The 26,544-nt window shown below is 61.4% G+C and overlaps 1 protein-coding gene across 2 annotated transcripts; it reads left to right on the forward strand.

Annotated features, from left to right (window-relative positions):
* Positions 1 to 24,191, forward strand: ST8SIA2 (ST8 alpha-N-acetyl-neuraminide alpha-2,8-sialyltransferase 2). 2 transcript variants are annotated; one of them, XM_040969515.1, is made up of 6 exons: positions 1 to 98; positions 12,825 to 12,887; positions 15,815 to 15,943; positions 17,406 to 17,663; positions 19,430 to 19,723; positions 23,906 to 24,191. In XM_040969515.1, the coding sequence occupies exons 1-6, from the start codon at positions 1 to 3 to the stop codon at positions 24,189 to 24,191; spliced, it is 1,128 nt and encodes a 375-aa protein (XP_040825449.1). The 2 variants fall into 2 exon arrangements, with proteins under 2 accessions (XP_040825449.1, XP_040825450.1); XM_040969516.1 differs by lacking the exon at positions 12,825 to 12,887.
* Positions 24,192 to 26,544: the final 2,353 nt, after the last annotated feature.

The raw sequence follows: 26,544 nt of genomic DNA on the forward strand, positions 1-26,544 counted from the left end.
ATGCAGCTGCAGTGCCGGAGCGGGGTGCTGGCTGCCTTCGCGCTGCTGGTCCTGCTCCTCATCTTCGCGGACATCTCGGAGATCGAGGAAGACCTCGGGTAAATCTCCGCGCCGGGCGGGCGAGGGCCCCACGCGACCCGCTTTGTGTGCGCCGCGCCCCTTCACTCCTCTGGAGAGGTGGGGGCGGCGGCGCGAGGGGGGTTGTCGGGACGGTTCAGGGGACGCAGGGCCGGGGGGCACGGCCCCAGGGGCGGCCCCTGGGGTGCCCTGAGCAGAGACGGACTGGTCCACCCGGCCTCTTCCGTGGTGGGGTCCGCGCGTGGTGGCGCCGGGGTCGAGGGAGGGCGCCGGGGAGTGTCTCGGGCGGGTGGCAGGGCCGAGAGTGAAGGGAGGTAGGAGTTTCTTTGTCTCCGGCTTGGTTGGTTTCTCGCCTTGGCAAAGTGGGCAGGGGGCGCGCGGGGACCTCGGAGCGGAGGGCGGGGATCCCCGCGCCAGAGCTGAGGGAAGGGGCTCTGCTCAAGCCCTGGCGGGGGTGGGGGGAGTGTTCCCGGTACCACCCCAACCCAGGACACACAGGCGCGCCTCCCGCCGGTCCCGGAGCCCTGCGCGGGCGCTGGCAGCGCCGGAGGTAGGGTGCGCGAGGCTGAGGTTGGGTGCGCTGGGCTGGGGCTGGGGCTGAGCTGGGCTGCACTGTCCCTGTCCCTGTCCTTGCGTGCCTTCAGACGCCCCCTGCGCCCCCCGGTGTGCTGTGCCCTGAGACCAGGCGAGTGGCTGGGCGGGGTTTCTGGGCCCCCAGGGGCACAGTCTGGTCCTTGCTTTCTCCGATCCCTCCCCAGCGGCGAGAACACAAGCCCCTTGAAATCCACCGGCCCGGGACTCCCTGGAGCGCGCGCAGGCCGGTGCTGTGGCCAGGGCTGGGACTCGCGCCCCACCCTTCCCCTCAGGGCCCGGCCCCTGTCCTGGGCTGGAGGCCGGAGCAGGGCAGGCGCGAGAGCAGCTGAGCGCTCCGGGAAGGGAGAGCCTTGGGGAAGCCTCAGTGGAACCGCGGCGAGCCGGCACCATGCGCGAGTCCCGCGCCTCGTGCGCCGCTCCTTTGTCCCAGTAGTTGCTCCACTCTTTGTCAGCGCAAGGGGAGGCTCTGCCACGCTGCCAGCTCCCTGGCAGGCAGCTGCGGGGCCTGGGTCCCAGATGCCCACGTCCCAGACCTGGAGTGGGCGCGGCTGGCCCGCCCTGCGCGGCTCTGCCACCACAGCCTTCGTCCGTGGGCTCCGTGGTGCTACTGCGATGCCTCCTTCCAAACCTTCTCCCCACCCTCGGCTTCCGGCCTAGCTCCAAAAACTTTTGCGAATGACTGCTCCCATGCAAGGACACTGAAAGGAGCTGTTTCCTCACCACTCGCCTCAAAAGCCTGAGTGGGGAAGCACACCGGGTCGCTGTCTTGGGGTGGCGGAAGCAGCCACCTCCAAGCGGGGTCCCCTGCCTGCCGAGCCTTGCTGACCTTTGAGGAGTGGGAAGGAGGGTCCGGTGCTGCTGGTGGGTGCCCTGCCCCACATCCCTCCATCATTCCTGAACTCTCACCTGACACCTTTTGCACCAGAGAGTTTAAATTTTCAGCAGCCAAGGAGATCACTTTGCACACAGTGTTGGCACTTTCCAGCACCTTCCATACAGCCAGCCAGAAAGCTCCTAGGCCTGTGCAGGCACTGTGTTGGAGGGTTTGATGTTGTGTGCCTGACCTGGCTCCCTGAGGGTCCCTGTTGAGGCCCTTCACCTTTCTAGACTGTTCCCAGAGCAAGGAGCCAACAAGTCAGGGTGTGCCCCGTGTCCACTGCCATCTTCTGCATCTCACCCCCCAGCCTCATGGACCCTGGCTTGACCAGTCCTGCCCCTCCTTCCCCACCTGATGAAGCTGTCCTGGCCAGTGCTGTACCTGCTGCTGGTGAGGGCCAACATCCCAGCCACACCCTGCGCTGTCCTGGCCAGCACTGTACCCACTGCTGGTGAGGGCCAGCGTCCCAGCTGCACACTCCACTGTCCAGCGTCCCAGCCGCACCCTCCAGTGTCCCATGCGGACTGAATGTAGAGAAACAGAGGCCACATGCATGAGTCAGCTGTGGGGCAGCAGGCAGGAGTTCCAGCAGCAGCATCTTCTGGCCACTTCTGAACACAGGTGTGACACGCCCGTCTTTGCCTGCTGTGCAGTCAGGCTCAGCACCCGTCAGGGGGATGAGGGGGCTTCCCGCCCCGACCCTATGCCTCTCCCAGAGGCCTCAAAGACTCTCCGAATCCCCAGCCTGCAGCCCTTGTCGTCCTCTCCAGCTGCTTCTCCATCAGTGCTGGGCTGGCTAGGGCAGATCCGGCGAGTACTAGTCCCTGAAAGGCCAGCGAGGAGAGAGCAGGGCTGCCTGCTGGTGCCCTGCCTGCCTTCCTCCAAAGAAAGGATGGTGGGATTGCCTTGGAAGGACTTCCCTGAGACACGCAGACATGCCCTCTCTGAGGCTCTCCAGCAGCTGGGGCTGTGTGAGGAAGCAGCACAGAGTACCTGCTCTCCTGCCTGGTGGCCCAGGCATGCCCTGAGGTCATGAGCTTTGCCAAAATGGCCATGAGCAACCCGGGCAGCCTCCATGCATCTCGTGGCTGACAGCCCTAGCAGGTGTGTCTGCCATTTCTGTTGCCGCACCTGCCACAGGTTCCCCAAAGTCTGGTCCTGAGAATATACACACCCAGAGTCTGCTGGGTAAAGCTTCTCTCTCACCAGACACCCTGCCCGGCACACACAGCCAGGGCAGGGAGCACTGCAGAGCCTCAGAGCCACAGCCAGGGCAGGGAGCACGGCAGGGCCTCGGAGCCACAGCCAGGGCAGGGAGCATGGCAGAGCCTCGGAGCCACAGCCAGGGCAGGGAGCATGGCAGAGCCTCTGAGCCACAGCCAGGGCAGGGAGCATGGCAGGGCCTCTGAGCCACAGCCAGGGCAGGGAGCATGGCAGAGCCTCGGAGCCACAGCTCTGGAAGGGAGCACGGCAGAGCCTCGAAGCCACAGCCCAGGGCAGGGAGCACGGCAGAGCATCGGAGCCACAGCCCAGGGCAGGGAGCACGGCAGAGCATCGGAGCCACAGCCCTGGAAGGGAGCACGGCAGAGCATCGGAGCCACAGCCAAGGCACGCAGAGCCTCAGAGCCATAGCCAGGGCAGGGAGCACGCAGAGCCTTGGGGCCACAGCCAGGGCAGGGAGCACGGCAGAGCATCAGAGCCACGGGCCTGGAAGGGAGCACGGCAGAGCCTCGGAACCAGGGCCCAGGCAGGGAGTACAGCTCCCTGTTGAACCTCCCCCCATCCCAAGATCAGTTAGGGTAACCTCAGCCCTGAGTAATGGCACCTCTGTCCAGGTCCATGCCCAAGCAGGGCAGGGCATCCTCCTCTCCTGGGACTCATGTCCCCACCCCCAGGCAAGCTGCTGTCACTCTCAGGGAGTGGTTGAGCTCTGGTGGTGGGGATGGTGACCATGGATAGCATTACTGAGTGCCTGCCATGTGCCAAGAGCTGTCCAGGGTGCTTAGCCAACGTAGTCCGTCCTCAAGGCAACCCAGTGATACCTCCAGTGACCCCAGGAGTCCTGGATCCAGGCCCCTCTGAGCCCCTCTATGCTACTTGCTGTTGCTCTCCCATTTACTGAGAGGCTGGGTAGCAAGTGGCTGAGTCAAATGTGAGGCCCTTACCCTACGAGAGGACAGCGCCCAGAGTCCTGACCACCACGTGAGACGTCGCGTCCTCTGAATCAGGGAACAGGTGGTAGACTCCTCTTCCTGACTCCACGGGCTGTTCCCAAGGCACCCGGCTCTCCTGGGCTTGTGGTTGGCTCTTCGGGCTCCCTGTCCGTAGTTCAGGAAGAAAGAAGTGGGGTGAGAGATAGTAGAGGGGGTGGCTGCATCAGGTCCAGGTGAGCCCAGCGGCACAGGTGGGCAGGAACCCCCAGACCTCCCAGGTGGGTCCAGAGGAGGGCAGTGCCTGTGTCATGGCATACCTGCTTCTCACACCACCTGCCAGGCAGGAACCAGCGGGCCCCATGTGTACCAGCTTGCCGGGTGACATCTACCTGGAGCTAATGCCACCCAGAACACCCCAGCCCAACTCCAGGCCCTGTCTGGAAAGTAACACGTGCGAGGCGCCAGTCCTGGCCCCGGACAGACCGGACAGTGTGTGAGGAGCGGCTCGGCTGTCAGCTGAGGGGGGCAGGTGCACAACCTGCGCCACAGCCAGGTGGATGGCAAGGGCGTGGCCTGGCCTGGCTGCAGCGCAGGCACACGTGACGCTCGAGGCATGAGAGCCGAAACGCCGCCCTTGTCCACAGCCACGCGTGCATCCTCACGCAGGAGTGGGGCTGGCGACAAGATGGGAGAGCAAGGCAGTCTGGCTTTATCAGTCCTGATGCCAACTGTTCCGAACACTGCATTTAAATTGTAAATAGAGACCCATCTTAGAAACAGCCCACACACATAGGGCCGCCCTCCCCCAGCACAACAGGGTTGCTAGGTTTTTAAATTGTTTAGGTTTTTCAAATTGGTGCTGTTGGAAACTTGCAAATTATAAATACTCCGAAAGAGTGGGGCTTTACAAAGGCACCTGTTGCTTTTGTTGTATTTCATTTTTAAGATTTCTATTTTACTTTTATTGGAAAGTCAGATATACAGAAAGGAGAGACAGAGAGGATGATCTTCCATCCAATGATTTACTTCCCAAGCAGCCGCAATGGCTGGAGCTGTGCTAATCCAAAGCCAGGAATCAGGAACTTCTTCCAGGTCTCCCACGTGGGTGCAGGGTCCCAAGGCTTTGGGCTGTCCTTGACTGCTTTCCCAGGCCACAAGCAGGTAGCTGGATGGGAAGTGGAGCTGCCGGGATTAGAACTGGCACCCATATGGGACCCCGGTGCATTCAACATGAGGACTTTAGCTGCTAGGCCACCATGCAGGGCCCTGTTGTACTTCTAATGGCTGCATTTTCTTCATTTCATTCAAAAGAGGCAAACAGCCAGACTAGCAGAGAGCCCTCCCGCCTGCAGGGTCACTCTCTGGAGGTCTGTGACTCTGGGCACTGGTAACTCAATGCAAGTCTCCCACCCAGGTGGGCGTGGGAATTCACCTGCTGGATCCCTCACTGCTGCCCCCTGGAGCACAGGGTGCTGGGGGTAGAGCCCTGGACATGAACCCCAGGATGGGATATGGGCGTCTCAGCCAGCAGCTGAACTGCTGTGCAAAGTACCCACCAGCCCTCAATGCTTTTACAGGGCAGACAGAGCCTCTCAGGGCCTGGCCTCCTCTCCCGGCCTCCCCAGGCCTCACAGGGCCTGGCCTCCTCTCCCGGCCTCCCCAGGCCTCACGGGGCCTGCCTCCTCTCCCGGCCTCCCCAGGCCTCACAGGGCCTGGCCTCCTCTCCCGGCCTCCCCAGGCTCCAGCCATTCCCTGGGGCTCTCAGTTCTCCAGAATGTTCCGTGTCTTCATGTGTGCCATCCCCTTTCTGTATCTTCCCACCCCTTCTGCTGCATTGAGGAGCTGGGCCGCTGTGTTATTGACCCTATCCAGCTAGGAAGCCCCCTTGCCTCCTGACGAGACCCCTTCATCCCAGCGCTTCCACCACTGACCCCACGGTGGTAAAAGCAGTGGCCATGTAGCCCACTGTGTGCTGAGCACCCCGAGGCCCTGCAACGAGGACGCTCTGGCTCAGCAGGCTCTTCCCCAACTCCTGCTCTTGGGGAACGCAGACTCAGGCCACCCCACTGCTGCTCCTCTTCCTCCGGATGCCACGGCCTGCAGCTGGAGCAGGATGCAGACAGGACAGCAACACGGACATCCAGCTGAGGAACACCCCGACTCTGAGACGAGGGTTAGCCCCATCATCCCAGCCTTCATTTCCTGAACTCAAACTCTAGCAGCCAGGGTGTGCAGGCTTGCTGAGGAGTCCCCCTGGCAGAGGACAGCCAGGCCGTTTGTGTTGCAGTCTGCTGGGCGCCAATGCGGTGCTGAGCCTGGGAGTTCTGCTCCCACCCGGGACCCTCCCCAGTCAAGGCCATCATCACCCCCATTTTACAGATGGGAGCACCGAGTACAGGGCAGCTGAGGAGCTGCTGGCTCCAGGGAGTCCATGGGGATCCATGACAGCCCATGGGGGTCCTGTGCACGCTCTTATTTCCACAGTGTACACCTTGCACCCACTCCGGGAGGCCGTGAGTGCCCAGGCCACAGTGAGAGATGCAACCATGAAGGACAGTGTCACAGAGGAGCTGGGCCGCTGTGAGCCAGCACAGAGGCATCCCCCGACCCCATGCAGCAGCCTGGTGTGCACCTGCCACCTGCTCCCTCCTCCCCCGGCACCAGGCTCATCAGAATGGTGCTGGAGCGTTGCATCTGTTTGGCCATCTCATTACCAGGAGGGAGCCACACTCACACTGAGAACAGACACAAGCAACGCAGTGGATGAGGGCCCGGAGGAGATTCATGGAGGGCAGCCTGGTGCCATCAGCTGCCCTGGGCCTGGGGCAGGCTGTGAGCAATGACCCCACCAGGAGGGCCTACATGTCCTCGCAGGAGAGGGCATGTCCAGGAGGCCGACACTGCTGCCCTTCTCACAGACCGCCCACCCACCCCGTCACAGAGCCACAGGCTCAGTATGTCCCAGGGCGTGCTGAAGCCATGCAGTGAGCAAGCACAGAGCCGCGGTACCCACCAGCCCTAGGCTTCACAGCCCACTCGCTCTGAGCCACCCTTGGTTCTGAAGTCACTCAGCTGCCCACGATTGCACCTCCCACCTTGTGCAACCTGTGCCCATGGAGTTCGGCAGCGCTGCCTCAGACACCCAAGACCACGGAAGAGACGGCACTGGCAGATGGCCTCCCAGATGCCAGTGCTGCCTTTAGTGAGTGCCAAGGGAGAGGTGGGCATGCCAAGGCTCTGCCTGACAGCTGGGAGCTTCCCCGACCCTAACGTGCAAAAGCAGGGCCAGGGCTGTGCCCAGAGGGGTGCCATCTGATTAAGGAGGGCCAGGCCTGTGCCCGGAGGGGTGCCATCTGATTAAGGAGGGCCAGGGCTGTGCCTGGAGGGGTGCCACCTGAGTAAGGAGGGCAGAGTCAGGGCAGAGCTCGGAGGGGTGCCACCTGAGTAAGGAGGGCAGGGCCAGAGCTGAGCTCAGAGGGGTGCCACCCGATTAAGGAGGGTAGAGCCAGGGCTGAGCCTGGTGGGGTGCCACCTGAGTAAGGAGGGCAGAGTCAGGGCTGTGCCTGGAGGGGTGCCACCTGAGTAAGGAGGGCAGGGCCAGAGCTGAGCTCAGAGGGGTGCCACCTGAGTAAGAAGGGTAGAGCCAGGGCTGTGCCTGGAGGGGTGCCACCTGAGTAAGGAGGGCAGAGTCAGGGCTGTGCCCAGAGGGGTGCCACCCGATTAAGGAGGGCAGAGCCAGGGCAGAGCTCGGAGAGGTGCCACCTGAGAAAGGAGAACAAAGGCAGGATCTGTGCCAAGGAAGGTGGGTGGCTGGCTGTACCATCTAGCTGGAAGTTGGAATGCCCTTCCGCTGACCCTGGGACTCCCTCCTACTGGACCCCAGGGAAGACAGAGGAACGTAGAGCAGAACTCCCAGTGTGGCCTGAGCAAGAAGCCTCCCTCAGCCTGGCTGGAGTGAAGGGGGCAGCAGCGTGCTCACTGGCGCCACCCAGAGGTAGGCTGTGATGGCCCAGCCTCCACAGCTCCTCAAAGTGCCCCACTGCGGCTGTCACCCTAGCCAGGTCAGACCTGGACATCAGGCCATATTGTGGACCAACTGGGAGCCACTGGCGGGGAAGCTCGAGTTGGGGGCTTGAGGCCAGCGGGTTTCTTCAGCTGGGCCTCAGCTTCTTGGTCTGTACAGCAAGATTAAGAGCACACCTCTCACAGCCCTCTGAGGATGGCGTAACATACGGTCCAGCTGTGAAAAAAGCGCAGCCGCTAAGGGCATCTGCTAAATGGCCTCAGGACCTCACGTGGAGTCGCCAGTGACCCAGAAAACCCACTTCTGGGTGCAAACACCAAAGAAACAAAAGCAGGGTCTCCCCGGAGCATTTATACATCAGGCCCATGGCAGCAAAGAGCCAGAGCCCCCAGGTGCCCATCCCAGAGGGACGAACAGGCAACAGGTGGTAACACAAAGGATGGGGTGTTATGGGCCGTACAGGAGGCGGCAGGCATCACCTTGCCTAAGGTGCCACCACAGCCCTTGCTCTGCCCATACCCACAGTCCAGTGCCTCGGCTCGTGTCCAGATTCCATCAGTGAGCCGGGACCTGGGAGACTCATGTCCTGTGCACCTGCCACCCGTGCAGAAGGCCTGAACTGAACTCCCGGCTCCTGGCTCTGGCCTGGCCCGGACCTGGCTGTTGCAGGCATTTGGGGACTGGGCCAATTCTCTCCCTCTCTCTACTTTCCAAATAAATTTTGAAATCCTCTGTTTATAGAAAAGAAGCCTGCCAAGCCCCATGTGATTTTACACGCGATCCCTGGAGACAGACTGTGGGTGGGGTGCCAAGGGCCAGGGGAGTGGGCACGGGCTGAGTGTGGGAGAGGAAGAGATCTAGACACGGAGGCGTGAGGCCTGCCCACGGCGGAGGTGGTCAGCACCACTGGGCACGTAGCTGGGTGTGTGCTAGCATGGATGGGTAGGGCAGTGTGCACTTGACAGTCTAGCACAGCCGTGGAAGTGGCCGGAGCGGCCCTGGCAGGTGTGCACGGTGCTACAGTGTATCCTAAGAGCATTTGTGGTTTCCACATAGCGACACCTATGTGGTTATTGTTTAATTAAAAATAATAGCACGGTGCTAGGAGGGAAGGAAGAGAGGAGGGCAGGGGGGAGGCAGACGGGGGCCCCCTCTAGACTCCCTCTCGGCTCAGTGCATGCTGGATGCCCTCGGAGGGAGGAGGGCGGTGGGAGCATAGCCAGGGCACACACACGCGTGTTTGTGGCCAGCCTGCCTGTTCTGTGGAGGGACCTAAGCTGCTTGGAAAGCGTGTGTACCCACACACATGCACACCCATGCCAGTGCACATGATGGGTGCACTCAAGTGCACACACGTGTGCCCGCCTGATCCAGCTTCCTGGCCAGCCCTTACTATACCCAGAGGGCTGGCTGACAGGTGAACCTGGAAGAGTCCAGATGCTGAGCCTGACACCTGGCGCCCACAGGGCTGCTTTCCTCTTGGGCCAGGGGCAGGAAGGGCCAGGTGAGATGGGCACATGGCAGCCCAGTCTCCCAGCCCCAGCGGATACCGGCACCACCTCAGGAGCTTGCCAGGCAGGCTGCTGAGTCTCACCCAGAACCCACACTGTGGGCAAGTTACAAGCATGCTGGGCCAGGCTCCTCCTTCAGAGCTACACGCTAAGGGCACCCAGCTAAGCACCTGCAGGGCCATGTTCTCAGGCTCCCTGCGGACCCCCGGGGCCTGAGAGGGGCTGAGGGAGGGGTTCACAGCTCTGCATTGTGGTCTGCTCACAGTGAGCCCACTACACTGTGTGTGGCTCCCACATGGAGTCCCTGCGTTGAGGACAGCAGCCAGGCCCAGGCCAGGCACGGCCTCACACACAGAAGCCAAGGGCTGGAGGGACGCAGCCAGAATCAGGAGTCAGAGAAGGCGATTCAGAGGGTCTGCAGCCTGGGGCGAGGCGGCTCACTGAAGCACACACAGCGAGGCATCAGATCCATGACAGGGTGGAGCATCCTGAGGGGGCTCCATCCTCATCAGGGTCCAGCTTGGGAAGGCCAGTGGGCAGCCGCTGGAGGACAGGGTCTGCCTGGAAGAAGCAGTGGTGTTGTGGCCTCTACTCTCAGGGCGCCTGCCCCGACAGTCCAGGCAAGATGAGCAGATGGGCTGCTGCCATGCTGCGTCTCTGTGTGGTTAACGCAGGGCAGGAGCCCAGACCAGCACGCTGGGAAAACCAGGCTGTGCCCAGCTGGGTGTGGACACAACAGCCTTGAGGGTCTCTTCATTGCCCTAGAAAGGCAGGAGGATGCTCCCACAAGCCTGTGCCCCATCACAAAGCGGGGAGCAGCCAGACCCTGGTGTGCTGTGCCTGGGGCTGACCAACCCACCCAGAGCTGAAAGTGGCAGGACAAGCTGCTCAGGGTGGGCCAAGGGTGCCCAGGAGCTGTCGGGGCAGTCTGAGCCTTCACCATCAGGGCAGGCCCTGCCTTCTCCCTATCGGGAACAGGGGGCCAGATGAACCCACCGATGTCCTTCAGTTCCCCAGTGACTGGTGAACCGCTTGCTGGGTGGAGCAGAGGCCCCAGAAGTGAGGCACTCCTGCAGCCGTGCGTCTGGCTGCATCCCTGGAGCACTGAGAAGAGGCAGGTGCATCTTTGTGCAGCACCAGCATTAGTGAGACAGGGATGCTAAACAGACCTGTCAGGTGGAAAGGTGGCTGGAGCACCCTGCCCGGGCAGCAGCGAGAACGACACATGGGCTCCCTACCCTCAGCAATGGGCAGTGGTCAGTGACACACTGGAAACCATGGGTTTCCTGAAGCAGAAGGGGCCCACCCCTTCACTTCACCCTCCTCTGGTCTCTGCCTGGTGGCTACTTCCTCCAGGGGAGTACCCAGAAAGGAGATGCCAGGACCCAGCTTCCCCACCCAGGGCTGCCCTGGGCACAGCGGGTGGACACAGGAAAGGACATGAGAGGAGCCACTGTGGTGTCAGTCAGCTTCCCATCACCATGACAACAGACCCCGGCCAGGACACTTCATAAGGCAAAGGAACTTGCTCAGGCTCGTGTCTCCAAACAGCATGGGGTAAGCTCCTCAGGCTGCAAGTACAGCTGTGCCTATGCATTTTCTCTCTTTTTCTCTCTCTCTCTCTCCCTCCCTCCCTCCCTCCTTCCCTCCCTCTCTCTTCCTCTCTCTCCTTCTCCCCGTGTCTCTCTCTCTCGCCCCCCAGTGCCATGAATCTATAGCTTTTGCTTGTTTAGCCCAAGAGTTAGATGAAAGCTGTTTGGGTCAAACCAGGAGGTCCATAGCAGACCTGGGGTGCAGTGGGGCGAGAGGCAGCCCACAGAACCAGTGTTGGAGAACGTTTGCAATGTGCTGGTAAGAGAGTTAGCTGACAGAAGAAGGTCATTTCTTCAAGAGAAGGAAAGAAGCCCGCTTCATAGTAACTGAATGTGAGCCAGGGGCATGGCTGACCATTAGGTGCCCACCGGGCTCCAGCCCCAGCATGCCCAGCAGTAGCCGGGCAGCTCCAAGCATGTGCCCACCTCCCACGAACCTTGCTCTTTCCTGTTCAGGGGATAATCCTGCCTGGTAGAGCCATTGTGCCACCTCACAGACGCAACACACAGGGCCCAGCACACCTGGTCCCAGGCCCAGCCGAGGGGCTGCCCGGAGACCTGAGAGGCAGGACTGGACAGCTGGCTGGCTCTGTCATAGGAGCAAGATACAGGTGAATACTGACCAACCCCTACCCCGCTCCCCACCAACAATGGCCAGGCACTGTACCAGCAGTGGAACTGCACCCGCTATTGCGATGGAACCTCCACACCAGCCATGGAGCTGGCACCACAGTGCCTGAACACGGAGCCAGAAGAACTTGACAGGGGAGGGGTGGGACGCACCGCTGTGAGCGCCTCTCCACAGAGGACGGTGTCGGGGGGTCAGGTGCAGCTCTACAGACTCCCATCTTCCTCACGGCCCCCAGGGAGCACATGCAGGAACGGTGGCCCAATCCCACACAGTGCAGACATGAGCAGGGCTCCATGGCTGTGCTCAAGATGCTGCTGGTGACTTCGGGGCAAGGGACAGTGGTTGCTGGAGAGGGCAAGGCCTGGAGGGAGCTTCCTGCCAAGGCTGCGGTCTGGGTGCTGACGCAGAAGCAGCCCTGGCAGAGGGCTGGGTTTTACATGCAGGGTCTTGCACCACAGCCAAATCTTTGATGTCCATGTTCCCTAGGGTGGCACAGAGAGGAGGACACGTGTCAGGGAACCGGTCAGTGCCTCTGCCCACTCTGAAAGTATGGCCCGCCCAGATGATGCCCTACGTTCTTCCCTGTGATGGATAAGAAAGGGCAGGCATGGGATGCACTGGCTCAGAGATGCTTGCCCTCAGCAAGCTCATGGCGAGGCTGTATGCAGCCAGCCCTGAGGCCTCCTCTATACCTGTCAAGCACGGCCAGTGGCCTGATGACAACCCATTGCTGCAAAACCCTCCACCCTGGCGAAAGTCTAGAAGCCTCCCAGATACGTGTGCAGTGGGCAGGAGAGGCCCTGAGCTGTGCAGGTGTGGTCAGCTAGCGCCTCCTCTGCCGTGGTCACCACGTGGGGTTTTCTTTGGCCATTAGTCTTGCTCACAGTTTTGCAAAGCCGTGTGCAAACCCGGGAGTGGGGTACCAGGCGCACCTGTGTCCATGCACCATGACCTGAGAAGACGGTGGTGCAGGTGGAACCATACAGCCAAATACAACAGGTTTCACAGAACAGAGCAGAGCCGGCCGCCAGAGGAAGGGGCCGGGGACCCAAGCTGACTCATGTGAAGGCATATGAGAAGTTGTGGCAGAAAAGGTGCTGACTCACACTAGGGTAGATGCTGAGTCGTGTTATCCATGGTGTTCCCCAGGGGGGATTGCCCACATGGTTGTCTGCCATGGGCACCCTGGCGCTAGCGGAAGCAGGGGTCAGAGCAGACCCCGGGAAGGCCCACAGCCCCGACTCATGCGCAAATTGCAGGGGGGTCTCGTCTTCCCTGTCCAGTTCTTGGGGGGTGCGTGGGGTCTCCTGGCACTGGACCGGGTCTGACCGAGAGAAATCACACACATTTCCTTTGTGTCGCAGGGACTCTGGGGGCAGAGGCGCCATCCGACCAGCCGTGAGCAGCTTCCACAGCAAGCCCAACAGGTCTGTAACTGAGAGGGTGTGCCTGTGGCTGCCCGCCAGGGAGCTGTGGGCCACGTCCCTGTGTGCTGGATGCCACTTCTGACTTGGGGGGAGAGTGTTGCGTTTCACTTTGGCTTTGCATTTCCCTAATCGCTCTTGGGGGAGCTGTGGACGGGACAGAATAGGAGATACCCCAGGTCTTTAGGCTGCAAAACTGGAGCATGCAGTGTGGGGCGAGACCCCCTACACTCAGCCATGCCCAGGAACATGCAGAGGGCACGCGTTGGGGAGGGCCCCCACTCGGCCGAGCCAGGTGCCTCCCCATGGCTTGTGTTCGAGCTCAGCAGCCAAGGCCCTGGAGCTGACATGTGAATCTGTTCTAGCAAGTGTCATGTCCAGGAGGCAAAGATGGAAAGTGAGGCACTCAGGGACCCCGTGAGACCTCTTAAAACATGCAGGAGCCAACTCAGTGAGGTTACCCTGATTAGCAAAGGTACACACACTCTGACAGTGGCCAACACTGGACCAGACAGCTTCTTAACAGCGGGATATGGGGCATGCCAGTGCTTAGGCAACAGACCAGACTTGCCTTGGCCACGGCCAAGCCTTGCTCGGAGACCCGTGGCTCAGGGTGTGGCAGAGGCACTCACCCAGCGAGATGGCGTAGGCAAAGACCACCTCTCAGCCCACCCTGCTTGGGGCCAGCCTGGCAAGGAGGTGCCATGCAGAAAGGCATGCTCCCCTGCCTCTGGCCTCTGCCACCTGTTGCATGGCTCTAACTCCTCAGCCCCTAACATCCTTGCTTCTAGGTTGCCAGCGGCTACTGAGCCATCACAGAGCTGTGAGCGAAGCATCAACAAAGCAGAGGCCCTGTGTCCCCAAGCCCCTCCTGTGGAAGGATGTCCCCTTTGGGGAGCAATCCCGCCCTGCTACCCAGCTCCAGGCTCTGGCAGGTGCAGCCTCACTGGCTGGAATAGCCTGGGGAGAGCAAGGTAGCCCCAGAGAGGTCCAGCTGGTGAAACACTTCCTCCAGAGCTTTCTCGCCTGGAGCAGGAGCCAGGAGGCCACACCAGGCTGGAGACGAGGGTGGGGAGGGCAGGGTGTCCCAGAGGGCCTGCCACTCGGGCAGAAGAGGCGAAGCTCAGGTCGCAGCCTTAGCCTGCAGCATGTGCAACCCAGGTTGGGGTAGGGAGGTTGGGACAGGCACTCGCGGGCTGGGGTCTCAGCCACACGGAGCATGGAAACCTGCCGTGGTCCCAGAGGTTCCCCCACCCGGCCCTTGCAGAGGGGCCCGCAGCAAGCGAAGCCAGGGTGGAGTACTTCACTGCCCAGAAGACCATGCAGGGGACCCAGGCACGGAACTGCTGGCAGCAGAGTGGAGCTGGCCACCTCCCACACAGGCAGCAATCACGTTCCCTTCCCAGCACCTGGGAGAGATCTAGAAACTGCTTCTGGGGTGTACCCAGCAGGTGCCCAATGCAGGCATCTATGTAGCATCTCTGTGGGTGCTTTCTTGGGAGCATTTGCCATGTGTGTGCCCAGGGTCCAAGGCAGACTCCACGGGCGCCTGATCACACATGTACCCAGGGCTCAGGACAGACCCCACGGGGAGCCCCAGATGCCAGCCCCAGGCCCTGTGAGTACCTCAGTGGGGCAGCTCTCATCACAGCCATCTGTGTTGCTCCCTCCCCAGCGTCTGCTGTCCAGTACAGTGACGGGGGTTCTGTGCTTGTGATGGGCTGCCCCTGCCTGAGGTATCGCCCATGCACTTGGCCCGGAGCCTACAGGACACACAGGGCCACTTTAAGACGGTGACCCTCTGGGCCAGAAGCATGACCCACCACACCCCTTCCTACAAGTAGGGAAATGTGGCTTGGACAGCGTGTCCTTGCACGTTCTTGCACAGCCTAGGAAACCCTTCCACTCGGCCCTCGGACTCCTTTCACAAACAATGCGGAAATGTTGGAGAGGCTCCCTCCGCCTCCCTCATGCCCTTTCATCCTCCAGCCTCTACAAAGCGGCATTTATCTGAATCTGAGACAGAACAGTGGCCCTGGGAGACATGGAGGACCAAGGCAGGTGGCGAGGAGACAAGGGGCATACTCACTAAGGGAATTCAGCAAGCCGTGTGTCTGGCTCTCACTGAAGGACCCCATCGTGTTTAGACCCTGGCTGCACAGCAGTAGACAACAAGTGTGGGGCTCTTTGCCTTGAACTCTTGAAAGCATCACATGTCCACTTGGTGCACTCGCACAGCGCTTAGAGGCCACCATATGCACAGACAAAGGGACTTGGATGTGACCCCTGTGCTTCTGCAAGCAGCGACAGAAGGCAGCCTGGCTCCTGCCTCCCTGTAGACAGCACCATTGCCTGCTTTCTAGGGAACCTACTGGGACAGATGGTCAGCCTCAAGTTCAAGAGGGGTTCTGACACCTGCTGTTCCCGGCATGCCCCCATACACACACTCCACCCTGTGCAAGCCAGCTCCTGTAGCCTCTCCCTGGATGGATCTTCCATTCAAATGCAACAGACACTTGGCTGGGCACCAGGGCTGTGGGAATGAGTGTTTGTGGGGCTGGGGAGAATGACCCCGCTTGTGGTCCAGTGGGGGTGACACAGCTGATGCTTCCTGCAGCAGGCAGGGGCTGAGGGGGAAGCCACAGGCTGCGATTCCGTGTTGGGGTACGGTTTGCCTCCTCACCACTCCGTGCAGAGGTGTCCAGCGGTGGCTCCACGGAGAAACGTGCAGAAGCCCCGGTGGATGGGAAAGGCTGGAGAAGGCTTTTCACAGCCCTGTCTTCCTCCCTGCCCCACGATCTCCAAGCACCAACACTGGGTATTCCTGAGGGAGAAGATCTGTGCATCCTCTCGTGTGTTTACAATCGAGCCTGTGCTCACATTGTCAGTGTGTAGGCTGATCTGTCTCCTGTCCCCTCCAGTTCCTCCAGAGTTGACGTGGGCGTCAACGGCTCCTCCTGGCCGGCCACTGCGGACAGGAGCAATGACAGAGTGAGGCCCAGCGCCCAGCCTGCCGCCGCCAAGTGGAGGCACAACCAGACAGTATCTCTGCGGATCAGGTACTGGGTGGCATGCTGGTCCTCCGCCATCCGGGCAGTGAGCAGAGCAGGCGGCACCTTCACTGCAAGGCATCCTGCAGTAGAACCAGCCGCACCAAGCTGGAGCAGAGCCCACACGCAGCCGCTCTGGGCAGGGGAGATCCCAGGCTCAGGACGGCACACAGGCTGGTGGCAGAAAGCAACTCTTACAGGGGTGTCCCCTTCCTGAAACATGCCAAGGACAACCTCCCCTGGGCCAGCAGGAGCCTGGAGCTGGCCCCTGGCCCTGGAGGAGGAGGCCAGGTGCCAGGCAATAACTGGTCCTGACCTGGGCATGGTTATGTGGGCACACTCAGACAGGCAAGGGCAAGTGGCCCATGGAGAAAGAAGTCCAGCTCCTGCGTTGGAAGCACTTGGGCATGACACAGTCACAGCTGGCCGGTCTCTGTCCAAGCCTCATGCTGGGGTCCCAGGGCGCTGGCATGAACCCCAACAGGTCAGCCTGGGAGGCACCAATGCCAGTGAGGGCAGGAGGCTCACGAGCCACACATGCGCGATCAGTGCCTCTTGCAAGTAGACAAGAGCAGAGGTGATGACCGTCCCTTGGTAAGGACACCGAGGTAGTCAGCAGTGGCTGCCCAAGGGTTGGGTTTTGCAGGATGGCTAGGAGCCCACCAGGTGTGACAACTAAGTCTTACAGATGATCAGAAGTCTGGGGTTGCATTTCAGAGGAGTTAGGGAGTTGGGGGAGGGGCTAGCCAGGTCCCGAAGGTCCGCACTTGGTGACTGTCCCCGGCCATCCGTGTGAGGGAGGAGCCCACAGCCCCAGTGGAGTCTGCCCCATGGGCGGGAGCCCAGCAGTGTGTAAGTGCCCAGCTGTGTTCCTGAGACTAACCTGCCATGTGCAAGGGAGTGGGAGCTGGGGACAGGGCAGCGGAGGCCACCGCAGGCCAGTCATCACCGCCTCCTGGATCCTCTGGTGGGAGAACCCAGCTACCAGCTGGGGCTCCGGGCAGCCAACTGCCTCACCCAAGAACTCCTAGGCTGGGCCTGGGAGAGGGACACGTGGTTAGGGGCACCATGCACCCTCACTCCATCTGGGCCTGGAACCCTCGCAGCAGTACCACACCCTGCTGTCCCCACTTGCTCACCCCTTCTCACCGAGGGGCCAGGTCATTACTGAGGCAAGAAGTGAGGGACATGCCGTGTGAGGGTCCTAGGAGCCCCCCAGCCTGACTCACTAGGCATCTCCTGATGCCAGAGAAGCTTCTGCCCGCTTCATGCTCCACAGCAACTTAGGGGCACCTCCCGGACAGTCCAAGTCCAGGAGCGAGGAGGGCAGAGTGCGGCCACCTGGTGCCCCAGTGTGGCCACCTTGAGCTTTCTGGCTGTGCACCTGCTCCCCGCAGGCGGGGCAGGCTGACCGGGACAGGCGAGGCGGGGGGAACAGGGGCACCTGGCTCAAGTGTGCCTGCCTCCCCAGGAAGCAGATCCTGAAGTTCCTGGATGCCGAGAAGGACATCTCGGTCCTGAAGGGGAGTCTGAAGCCCGGCGATGTCATACACTACATCTTCGACCGCGACAGCACCATGAACGTGTCCCGCAACCTCTACGAGCTGCTGCCACGCACCTCGCCGCTCAAGAGCCAGCGCTTCCGCACCTGCGCCATCGTGGGCAACTCAGGGGTCCTGCTCAACAGTGGCTGCGGCCCCGAGATCGACACGCACAGCTTTGTCATCAGGTGGGCCGAGTGCTGCCGTCCCAGCTTCAGCAATGCTCCGGACTCCCCAGGGAGCTGAGGGCCTCCTCGGGACATGGCCACGGGGGAGAGGACAGACCAGCAGAGCCCCAAGTTGGGCCCCAGTGTACAATGGGCCAGAAGCCCCTGAAAGCCCAGGACACTGGAGAGGTAGTGTGGGCACTACGGTGACCCCAGGATGGAGGAGCCAGGGCAGTGCCAGCCTGTGCTTGCTGTGGCCATCCCTGCCCAGGCCAGGCTACCCATTCCTGATGCGCAGAGCACTCGGTCTCCACGGTCCATAGCCCTGCGGCCTGTGGACCAGGCTGCTGGGCAGGGCAGGACCCAAGGCAGTGTGGCTGTGTGAGGGCATGAAGCCAGCTCAGCTCAGCTCAGTACAGTCTCTGCCTTGTCACAGCTGTGGGTAAGTCCAGGAGCAGCAGCAAGAGCTGGCAGGGCCTTCCTGGTGGAACCCTTACAAAGCGGGATATGCTTCCTAAGGCTTGGCTCCCCAGCACGTCGCACGCCCTCACCTGTCCCAGCCTCACTCTTACCATCTGTGAAATGAGTGTGTGAGACAGGTGGCTTCAGGGTCCTTCTGTTTACAAATCAAGAGTCAAGGCCAATGCTGGTGAGACCTGAGCATGTCCACAGGCCTGAGAGAGTCAACTGGGCTGTCCCTCCTCCCTCCCAGAGCTCCAGCACACCCTGCCATGCCCATGGTCGTGGGGTACCCAGAAGGGAGCAGCTGCCCCGCCGGCCTTCAGATCCCCACACACACAGCTCCCCGAAGTGCTGAGGGGGCCTGGGGACATCCTTCCACAGCCCTGGTGTGACAAACCCCACACATGACACCAGGGATGCCACATCAGTTGCACTGCATCAGGCCCTTTCCTCCCCTCACCTGGGGGACAGCTTGCAGCTGCAGACCTGACCCAAGACCTCTGTCCACACTCCACCCCCGCCCCGCCATCACCATCCACCCCAGCCCTGGACAGAACCTCTGGGCACTCTGAACGTGTGTGCCCCAGTGGCACCCCTTGCAGGCAGAACACAGCTGCATCTCCCAGGCAGGGCAGGGAACCATGATGGAGGTGAACAGCCAGGAGCAACGGTCTGAGGAGGCAGGCAGCGAGCAGGCCGCTGTGGCTGGATAGGCCAGCTGGGGCAGAGAGAGCCATGCTCCCTGCAGGGTCCGTGTGAGCTCACAGGCATGCACATGCCCACTCCCCTCCGTGGAACACTCCTGTGACCCAGAGTCCCTTGCAGAGATGGCCATCACTGTCTGCGTGGCCCTGATCCAGTCAGTCTGCTTCTGCTGCCCCCTCCAGGCCCCCAAGGCTCCCCACTGCCCTCAGATCCGAATCTGTCCATGCCACCTTGCTCTGCTTGCCTGTCCTGGGCTGCACTCAGGTGGGTGCCAAGTCCCCACTGGAGGTGCTGCTGAGGGCAAGATCTCAGGGAGCATGGGAGGAGACCCCGGGGTGCTGACTGGCATCCCCCAGGGTGTTGGCGGTGCTGTGGGGGTCCTGTGCTGAATGACCAAGCCCACCTGCCTGCAGCCTCATCCTGGCTCAGGGCTCCCCTCCTGCAGGCACAACGCAGACCCAGGGCCACGAGACACAGGGAAGTCCGTGTTGGGCAAAGCAGGAGGGACGCCCCAGACTGGGGGGATGGAGGAGGAGAAAGCGGGTGAGGCCAGGGGCAGGGCGAGGTTCCAGGCCAGCAGTCTGCATCCCCTGAGGGTTATGGTGCATTGTCTCCGGCAGGTGCAACCTGGCTCCAGTGCAGGAGTACGCCCGGGACGTGGGGCTCAAGACCGACCTGGTGACCATGAACCCCTCGGTCGTCCAGAGGGCCTTTGAGGACCTGGTCAACGCCACCTGGCGGGAGAAGCTGCTACAGCGCCTGCGCAGCCTCAACGGCAGCATCCTGTGGATCCCCGCCTTCATGGCGCGGGGCGGCAAGGAGCGTGTGGAGTGGGTTAACGCACTCATCCTCAAGCACCACGTCAGCGTGCGCACCGCCTACCCCTCGCTGCGCCTGCTGCACGCCGTCCGCGGGTGAGCCAGGCCAACTGCACTTCCTGGGGAGGGGCGGGTTCTCCCTGGCAGTAGGGTGACTGTGTGGAGGCTGTAAGCCAGTGATGCCGGGGCTGGATGGTGGCTTGATGCCATGGCAATGGGAAGGCCGTGGTGATGGAGGGCGTGGCCATCTTGGCCAGCCCAGTGAATGGCATCTGAAATGCTAAGGACCAGATGTGCAGCCGCACACGCGTGCCCTGTGTCTCTCAGAGCCACAGCTCCTGTGTCCAAACCACAGGGCAGAGTAGTGACCTTGGAGACATGGGCAATGCCTAGAAAATGAGTGAACTCCTGGGTCAGCCTGCAGCCCGGCACCCAGGGATGCCCACGCTGTGACTAGCCAAGGTGTCCCCTGGGTCAGCCTGCAGCCCAGCACCCAGGGACACCCCGCTGTGACTAGTCAAGGTGTCCCCTGGGTCAGTCTGCAGCCTGGCACCCAGGGATGCCCTGCTGTGTCTCAAGGTTCAATGGGGGTTGGATCCTGGCGCAGAACTCCTAGAGAAGTGTCCAGTCATGGGCAGGTGTGGCCAGGGGCATGCTTGTGTGGGCTGCACACAACCCTCACCCCAGGGACCCAGGATCTCACTGCACCCAGCTGGAAGTCCCAAGTTCTGTAAAGAGAGGATGCCCAAGCTGGCTCCGGGTTCTGCAGGGGCCACCAGGCAGGAAGAGTGCCAGTGAAGGGGACAGGCAACCACAGCAGAAGCCAATGCTGCCAGAGCTATTTCCAGCTCTAATTGACTCACTCTCTTCTGTCAAAATAGCATTAAGCACCAGTAACAAGCCCTTTAAACAAACAGGCTGTTAATCCTGTGCTCACACTGCAGGCTTTGCAGAAGCTCCCAGAGGGCAGGGACGGGAAGCTGCAGCCCAGACTGCTGGGACAGACTCCACGCTCCTGGTGGGCAGAAGGGGCACAGGGCCAGGGAGAGGGCTCCTCTCTCTCAAGGCTCCCATGGTCACCACCAAGGCATCTGAGAAGACCAGGCATCCCCAGAGAGCCACTGCATTGCCACTTCCTGATCATGCCTGCTGGAAACAGCCTGCACAAAGGTTGTGGCCACAGCGGTACACAGGAGGACCTGACGGATGACCGAGATGGCCGAAGCCAGGCTGAGCTCTGAGCTCTGGCAAGGAGGACCCGAAGGACAGGGCAGGTGGCAGCAAGGTTGTGGGACACAGCGGTGGACAGAGATCTCACATTCTCTGCAAGGTCTGCCCAGCGTCCACCTCGGGAGTAGCAACAGTGAGCTGCCCGAAGCCGAGAGCCGTGCCCCAAAGCTGAGAGCCGTGCCCCAAAGCTGAGAGCCGTGCCCCTCGGCACCCAAAGCCGAGAGCCGTGCCCCAAAGCTCAGAGCTGTGCCCCTTGGCACCCAAGGCTCAGAGTCATGCCCCTCGGTACCCAAAGCTGAGAGCCGTGCCCCAAAGCTCAGAGCCGTGCCCCTTGGCACCCAAAGCTGAGAGCCGTGCCCCAAAGCTCAGAGCCGTGCCCCTTGGCACCCAAAGCTGAGAGCCGTGCCCCAAAGCTCAGAGCCGTGCCCCTTGGCACCCAAAGCCAAAAGTTGTGCCCCTCAGCACCCAAAGCCGAGCCCTTTGGCACCCAAAGCCGAGAGCCATGTCCCCTCGGCACCGGAAGCTAAGTCCCGTGCCTCTTGGCACACTGTTACCTAGGACCATCTGTGCGAGAGTGGAGAAGGCCCCTGGACAACCAAGGGGACCCCAGGGAGCCTGACCATAACTCCAGGAGGGCTGCCAGCAGAGCAAGACAGCGCTCGGAAATGCAGGGCCCTGTCCCAGCTCCTCACGAACGTGAGGCAGGCAGATGGGTGGGGAGCTGGCTCATATCTAGCAGGTCAAAGATTCTTTTTTTTTTTTAAGATTTATTTGTTTTTATCAGAAAGTCAGATATACAGAGAGGAGAAGAAACAGAGGAATATCTTCCATCCAATGGTTCACTCTCCAAGTGGCCACAATAGCTGAAGCTGAGCCAATCCAAAGCCAGGAGCCTCCTCTGGACCTCCCACGTGGGTGCAGGGTCCCAAAGCTTTGGGCCGTCCTCGACTGCTTTCCCAGGCCACAAGCAGGGAGCTGGATGGGAAGCAGGGCCGCCGGGATTAGAACCGGCGCCCATATGGGATCCTGGCACGTGCAAGGCAAGGAGAACCACTACACTAATGCGCCAGGCCCCAGAGCTTCTCTCGGGCAATATGGAGAGCTGTGGCCCAGCTGCCGTCACCTACGTGCCACAGTGGGGCTGCCTGGATAAGGGGGGGAACCGGGATCAGAACCCATATATGTGAGGGGACTCCCAAAAGGCCCTGAAGATGGAGTTCAAGTTTTACTTTGCCACAGAAGTTTCCAAATCCACATGGCTTTCTCATCAGCCACACACATTCATCCAATCCATCCATAAGCTCCCTTGGCGCCCGCTCCAACAGCAGGCATCTGCAGAGAGCCACCTGTGAGGGACATTAAGGGAGGAGCATTAGGCCACATGCCCTCTTGCAGCTCCTGTGCGTCTGCCACCAGGCTCGGCCCGGCCCCATGGTGACCAGGAGCCCTACTGGCAGCCCTGAATGATTTCAGTGAGCCAAATCCAAACGAAGCCATCTGGGCAACAGCAGCCGGTCCTGGGGCACTGAGCAGGGACCTCATGTAGTGGACACACTTGTTCATCAGGGCTGCTGCGACTCGGGGCCTGTGCCCTGAGGCTGGCCTTGTGCACCTGCCATGGCTCTCAGGGCTGCAGGCTCAGGCCCAGAACACAGCGCAGGGCCGGTGCCTCCTGAAGGCTGTGGGGAAGGCCTCTGCTGGACATTGCTGTCCGCAGGGAAGCAGCTGAGGCCTCCACCCCCATGAGACCTCTGGGTGACAAGCCTGCCACCCTTTCTGGCCCCGGCGTAGCCAGCTTCTCCTTGCTTCTCGTGTCTGCCATTCTCTGTTCTGTGTGAACTAGACGTATCCAGCTGCAGCCGGCTCAGGACATGGGTTCTGTCCATGCTACCTTCACACTCCCATGAGCTAGCACAGTGGGGCCCTTACTCACTCCCTCAGGCATCTCTCACCTCACCAAGGACTCTGGTGACCAGGGCCAAGGAGAGAACCTGCCACCATCACAGCCCGCCAGCCAGACGACACGTGGCCTGGCCCAGCCTCAAGGAATGCTGGGAACACGGGAGACGCTTGGAGACTCAACCAGCGCTTCCGAGAGCTGCCTGCCAGAGTCCCCTGAAAACTGGGCAGCAGGCTTGCTCACTGCTCTTGGGGAGGTGGATGGGCAGGTCAAACGGGAGAGCGCCCTGGGCAGTGAGCCCTGACCACTTGTGATGGTCAGCCGAGGGCCTGACCCACTGAGTTGAGGGGTAAAGGGGGAACAGATGGGCTATCCCCAGACGTGAGACCAAAAACAAACGCACAAAAGGGACTTAGGGCAGGGCCTGGGGGAGAGGGCAGCAGCTGCATGACCCCAGGCCCACTGAGAGCTGCTTGGCCAGCTCACCGTGGCTTCAACCCCGCTCTGCGGGAGGGAGTGTGGACAGCATGCTTGGAAGCTGGAATCGCACGACCTGCCTCCTGCCAGCAGGGGTGGCTGGCTTGAGCTCAGGCCCCAGCTGTGGTGTGCTCACCCTGGGGAGGGCCAGGACTTCACACTGAGGGCTGCTGCGAAGGGGCCAGGAAGGAACTGTGTCCAGAATTGGTCAAGGGATGCAGAAGGCAGAAAGGGCCTAGGGTGGCATGCTGGAGGGGTTGGGCTCAGGAGGGGCGGAGCCCAGCCACAGCAGCCAGTGCCCAGGGGTGGCTGCTGTCACAAGTGCGCCGCTGGGTAGGGACCTGTTCCTGCAGTCTGGCCCTTGAGAACATTCACAGTGCTCTATCAGCTTGAGCTCGGATCATGAGGCCGGCCCTTCCCGCCTGGGCAGCCTCGTGTCGCTGGCATTTCTGAGTCCCCTTTTCGGCAGCTGCATCCCCGCACATGCCTGTTCTGAGCATACTCTGAGGGTGCCCCCGGAAAGGGTGCCCCCAGAAAGGGTGCCGGCATGCACGGCTCGCTCTGTCCTTGGAGTGGCCAGAGGGAGCAACAGAACAGATGCTATGTCCACTTCTCCCTCAGCACGGTACTGCCCAGACTCACCCGACTTCTCCTGCGGTTTTGTTTTCCAGATACTGGCTGACCAACAAAGTGCACATCAAAAGGCCCACCACCGGCCTGCTGATGTACACGCTGGCCACACGCTTCTGCGGCCAGATCTACCTGTACGGCTTCTGGCCCTTCCCGCTCGACCACAACCAGAACCCCGTCAAGTACCACTACTACGATAGCCTCAAGTACGGCTACACCTCGCAGACCAGCCCCCACACCATGCCCCTCGAGTTCAAGGCCCTCAAAAGCCTGCACGAGCAGGGGGCACTGAAACTGACCGTGGGCCAGTGCGATGGTGCCACGTAAGGCAGACGCCCATGGGCTTGGTGGTCACATCTGCCGGCGACACCACGGGCAGACGGAGCCGGGGTGGCACAAACAACAGAACGAGCAGGCTAGCGGATTTCTTTGTGAAAGCAAGACAGTGACCAGAATCTATGTATTCCCAACCTGCATATCTATATTGACCTAAGTGTGCGGTGTTCACCTAGCGTAGGTAGACACAGGAAGCAGCGTGGATGCCCAGCCAGGGGACACTCGGCCCACGTGCTGGGGCGGAAGGACCGACCCGGGCTTCAGGCAAGACTGCATCCTCGTTGGAAGGACTTTGGGCTCCTGGACAAGTGGGGAGCCACACGCTGCGGGCTGCATCAAGCCACTGGGGTATGGACTTGGAGTGCCCGAGACCCAGCAGGGCAAGAACCTTCCCCCCTCTGATGGAAGTGCTGCTGGCTCAGCGAGGAAGGGAGGGGGGAAGCAGGGTGGGTGGCAGAGCACAGACCCTGGCCCGGGGCCCAGCAGGGCTGGGGACCCTGTCATGCAAACTTAGCAGTGTCATTGGCCAAGGGCTGGATCATGGTGCCAGACTGTCACATGGTGCAACGGTGGGAGACTGCTTCAGAACCAGTGGATTGGCCAACACCAGAATCCAGAATGTTCCATGTTGAGTCCCAAGGGGAGCCCAGACATTGACCTGGGACTCTGTTCACCAGCCTTCGGCCCTCCCTGAAGGGTACCGGCACAAGGCTCCTGGGGGCCTCGATGCCCCATTTCCTAGCTGTCACCAGCTGGCAGCTGTCTCAGCCTCAGCACTCCCCAGCCACAAGGGTCACCCTGGGCTCAGCAGGTCCTGTGCTGCCAGAATCCGACCTGGTGGGAGTGTTGGCCGTGCGGGACGCCAGGGCAGGAAGCGGTGGGAGCCACGGCCCTGCTCAGCTCCTCTGTCCAGCAAGACCCTCTCTGTGGGTCTCCCGCTTGCTGCCCAACCCCTCCTGTTCCGGGATGCCCCTCATTTGGCCGCTTCTCCCTGTCCTTGCTTATGTATTTATGAGTCATTTATTGCACCTCTGCCCCGGTAAAAGCAGGAGGCACCACGGCTCTGGCCCTCACCTCCCATGCAGCACCCTCTGCTCCCCACCGCAGCAGCTCCAGGCCTGCGGGCACCCTGTGTGTGGACACTCGTCCTGCCTGCCCTGGTGGCAGAGCCAGAAACAGGCCTTCTGAGGCCGGCAGGTCCCTCCCCGACTTTTCCTGTGAGGACATCCCGTGACGTCTCTGGGCCTGATCCCGAGACACCATCGTCATGAAGTCCTGCCGGCTCTCTTCCACGCCCCCATCCTCCCGCTCCCAGCGCCATGCACACCTCTGCTGGTGGCCAAGGCACCGCCCGGCTCCTCCATGCGTGTGCACACTGCCCACCCTGGCACAGCCATGGCACCTCCAGCCACCCTCCAGCCCCTGCCCATCCCCAGCCCACCACCTGACATCACAGACCACAGTTAACATCTGTTTTCCTTCCGCGCCATGCACTGGCCAGCCAGTAGGCCTGCATCCTCCAGTGTCCTCGGCCACTCGCTTCTCAAGGCTGGCACAAAGCCCCCCTCCACCCACGCCGTGGCACTCGCCACACTGCCTTGTGTGAGACGTCTGTGCGCTATCGTGACTGTCCTTGTGCTGTGAGTTCACCCTGGGCAGGGCTGGTCTCGCCCCTCCGTGTCCATCCCAGCACCGGGCGGGGGCCGAGCACGCAGCTATCACTCAGTAAATGTGTTGGATTAAACCCTGCCACCTGCTGTGCTTCTGTAAGCCCCAAGTGGCTCCAAAGGGTCCTGGGCTCAAGCTACTGAGTCTTGTGGCTTGGGTCAAAGCAGAGGTCACTGCCGCTGCTGGCCTTGAAGGGGTCAGGGCCCTGGGTGCATCTGGTCACCTTCGAGAGCCAGTGGGGGGGAGGCGGGGGCGTCATGATGGCGGGAATCGAGGCACGCTCCCCATTGCCCAGCCAGCGTGCCCTCCTCTACCAGTGCTGCCAAAGTCTTCACTGCCCAGTCCTGCCCCCCATCTGTCATCAGTGCTGCCAGGTGCCCCTCTTCCTCCTTCACCCACTCACTCCTGAGCACCCCATCTACCACGAACAGGCAGGCCTGGGTGGTGGGCAAGGAGGGACAGGGCTTCATGCCACCCCTTAGGGAAACAAAACCCACTGGCTAGTGTCCAGATGACAGCGTGAGACTGGCTGCTTTTAGTTCCATGATGGTGCCATTGCCTTCCCAGGCCCAGCAGCCCAAGTGCCCAGGCACTCAGAGCCCTAGGCCCTGCTCACAGAGCCCATCCCTGGGGCCTGCAATGAAAGTTCCACAGAATACCTAAGGGCCTTGCAACC

This window comes from Ochotona curzoniae, unplaced genomic scaffold (genome assembly GCF_017591425.1).
Source record: "Ochotona curzoniae isolate NIBS_2020 unplaced genomic scaffold, NIBS_Ocur_1.0 scaffold_4701, whole genome shotgun sequence".
Lineage (NCBI taxonomy): Eukaryota > Metazoa > Chordata > Mammalia > Lagomorpha > Ochotonidae > Ochotona > Ochotona curzoniae.

Excerpts from the sequence above, each read along its gene's own strand:
- ST8SIA2 (XM_040969515.1), top strand. The coding sequence starts at position 1 with ATGCAGCTGCAGTGCCGGAGCGGGGTGCTGGCTGCCTTCGCGCTGCTG. Across the intron at positions 99-12,824 it reads GAGATCGAGGAAGACCTCGG|GGACTCTGGGGGCAGAGGCG; the intron begins GTAAATCTCCGC and ends TTTGTGTCGCAG. Across the intron at positions 12,888-15,814 it reads TTCCACAGCAAGCCCAACAG|AGTTGACGTGGGCGTCAACG; the intron begins GTCTGTAACTGA and ends CAGTTCCTCCAG.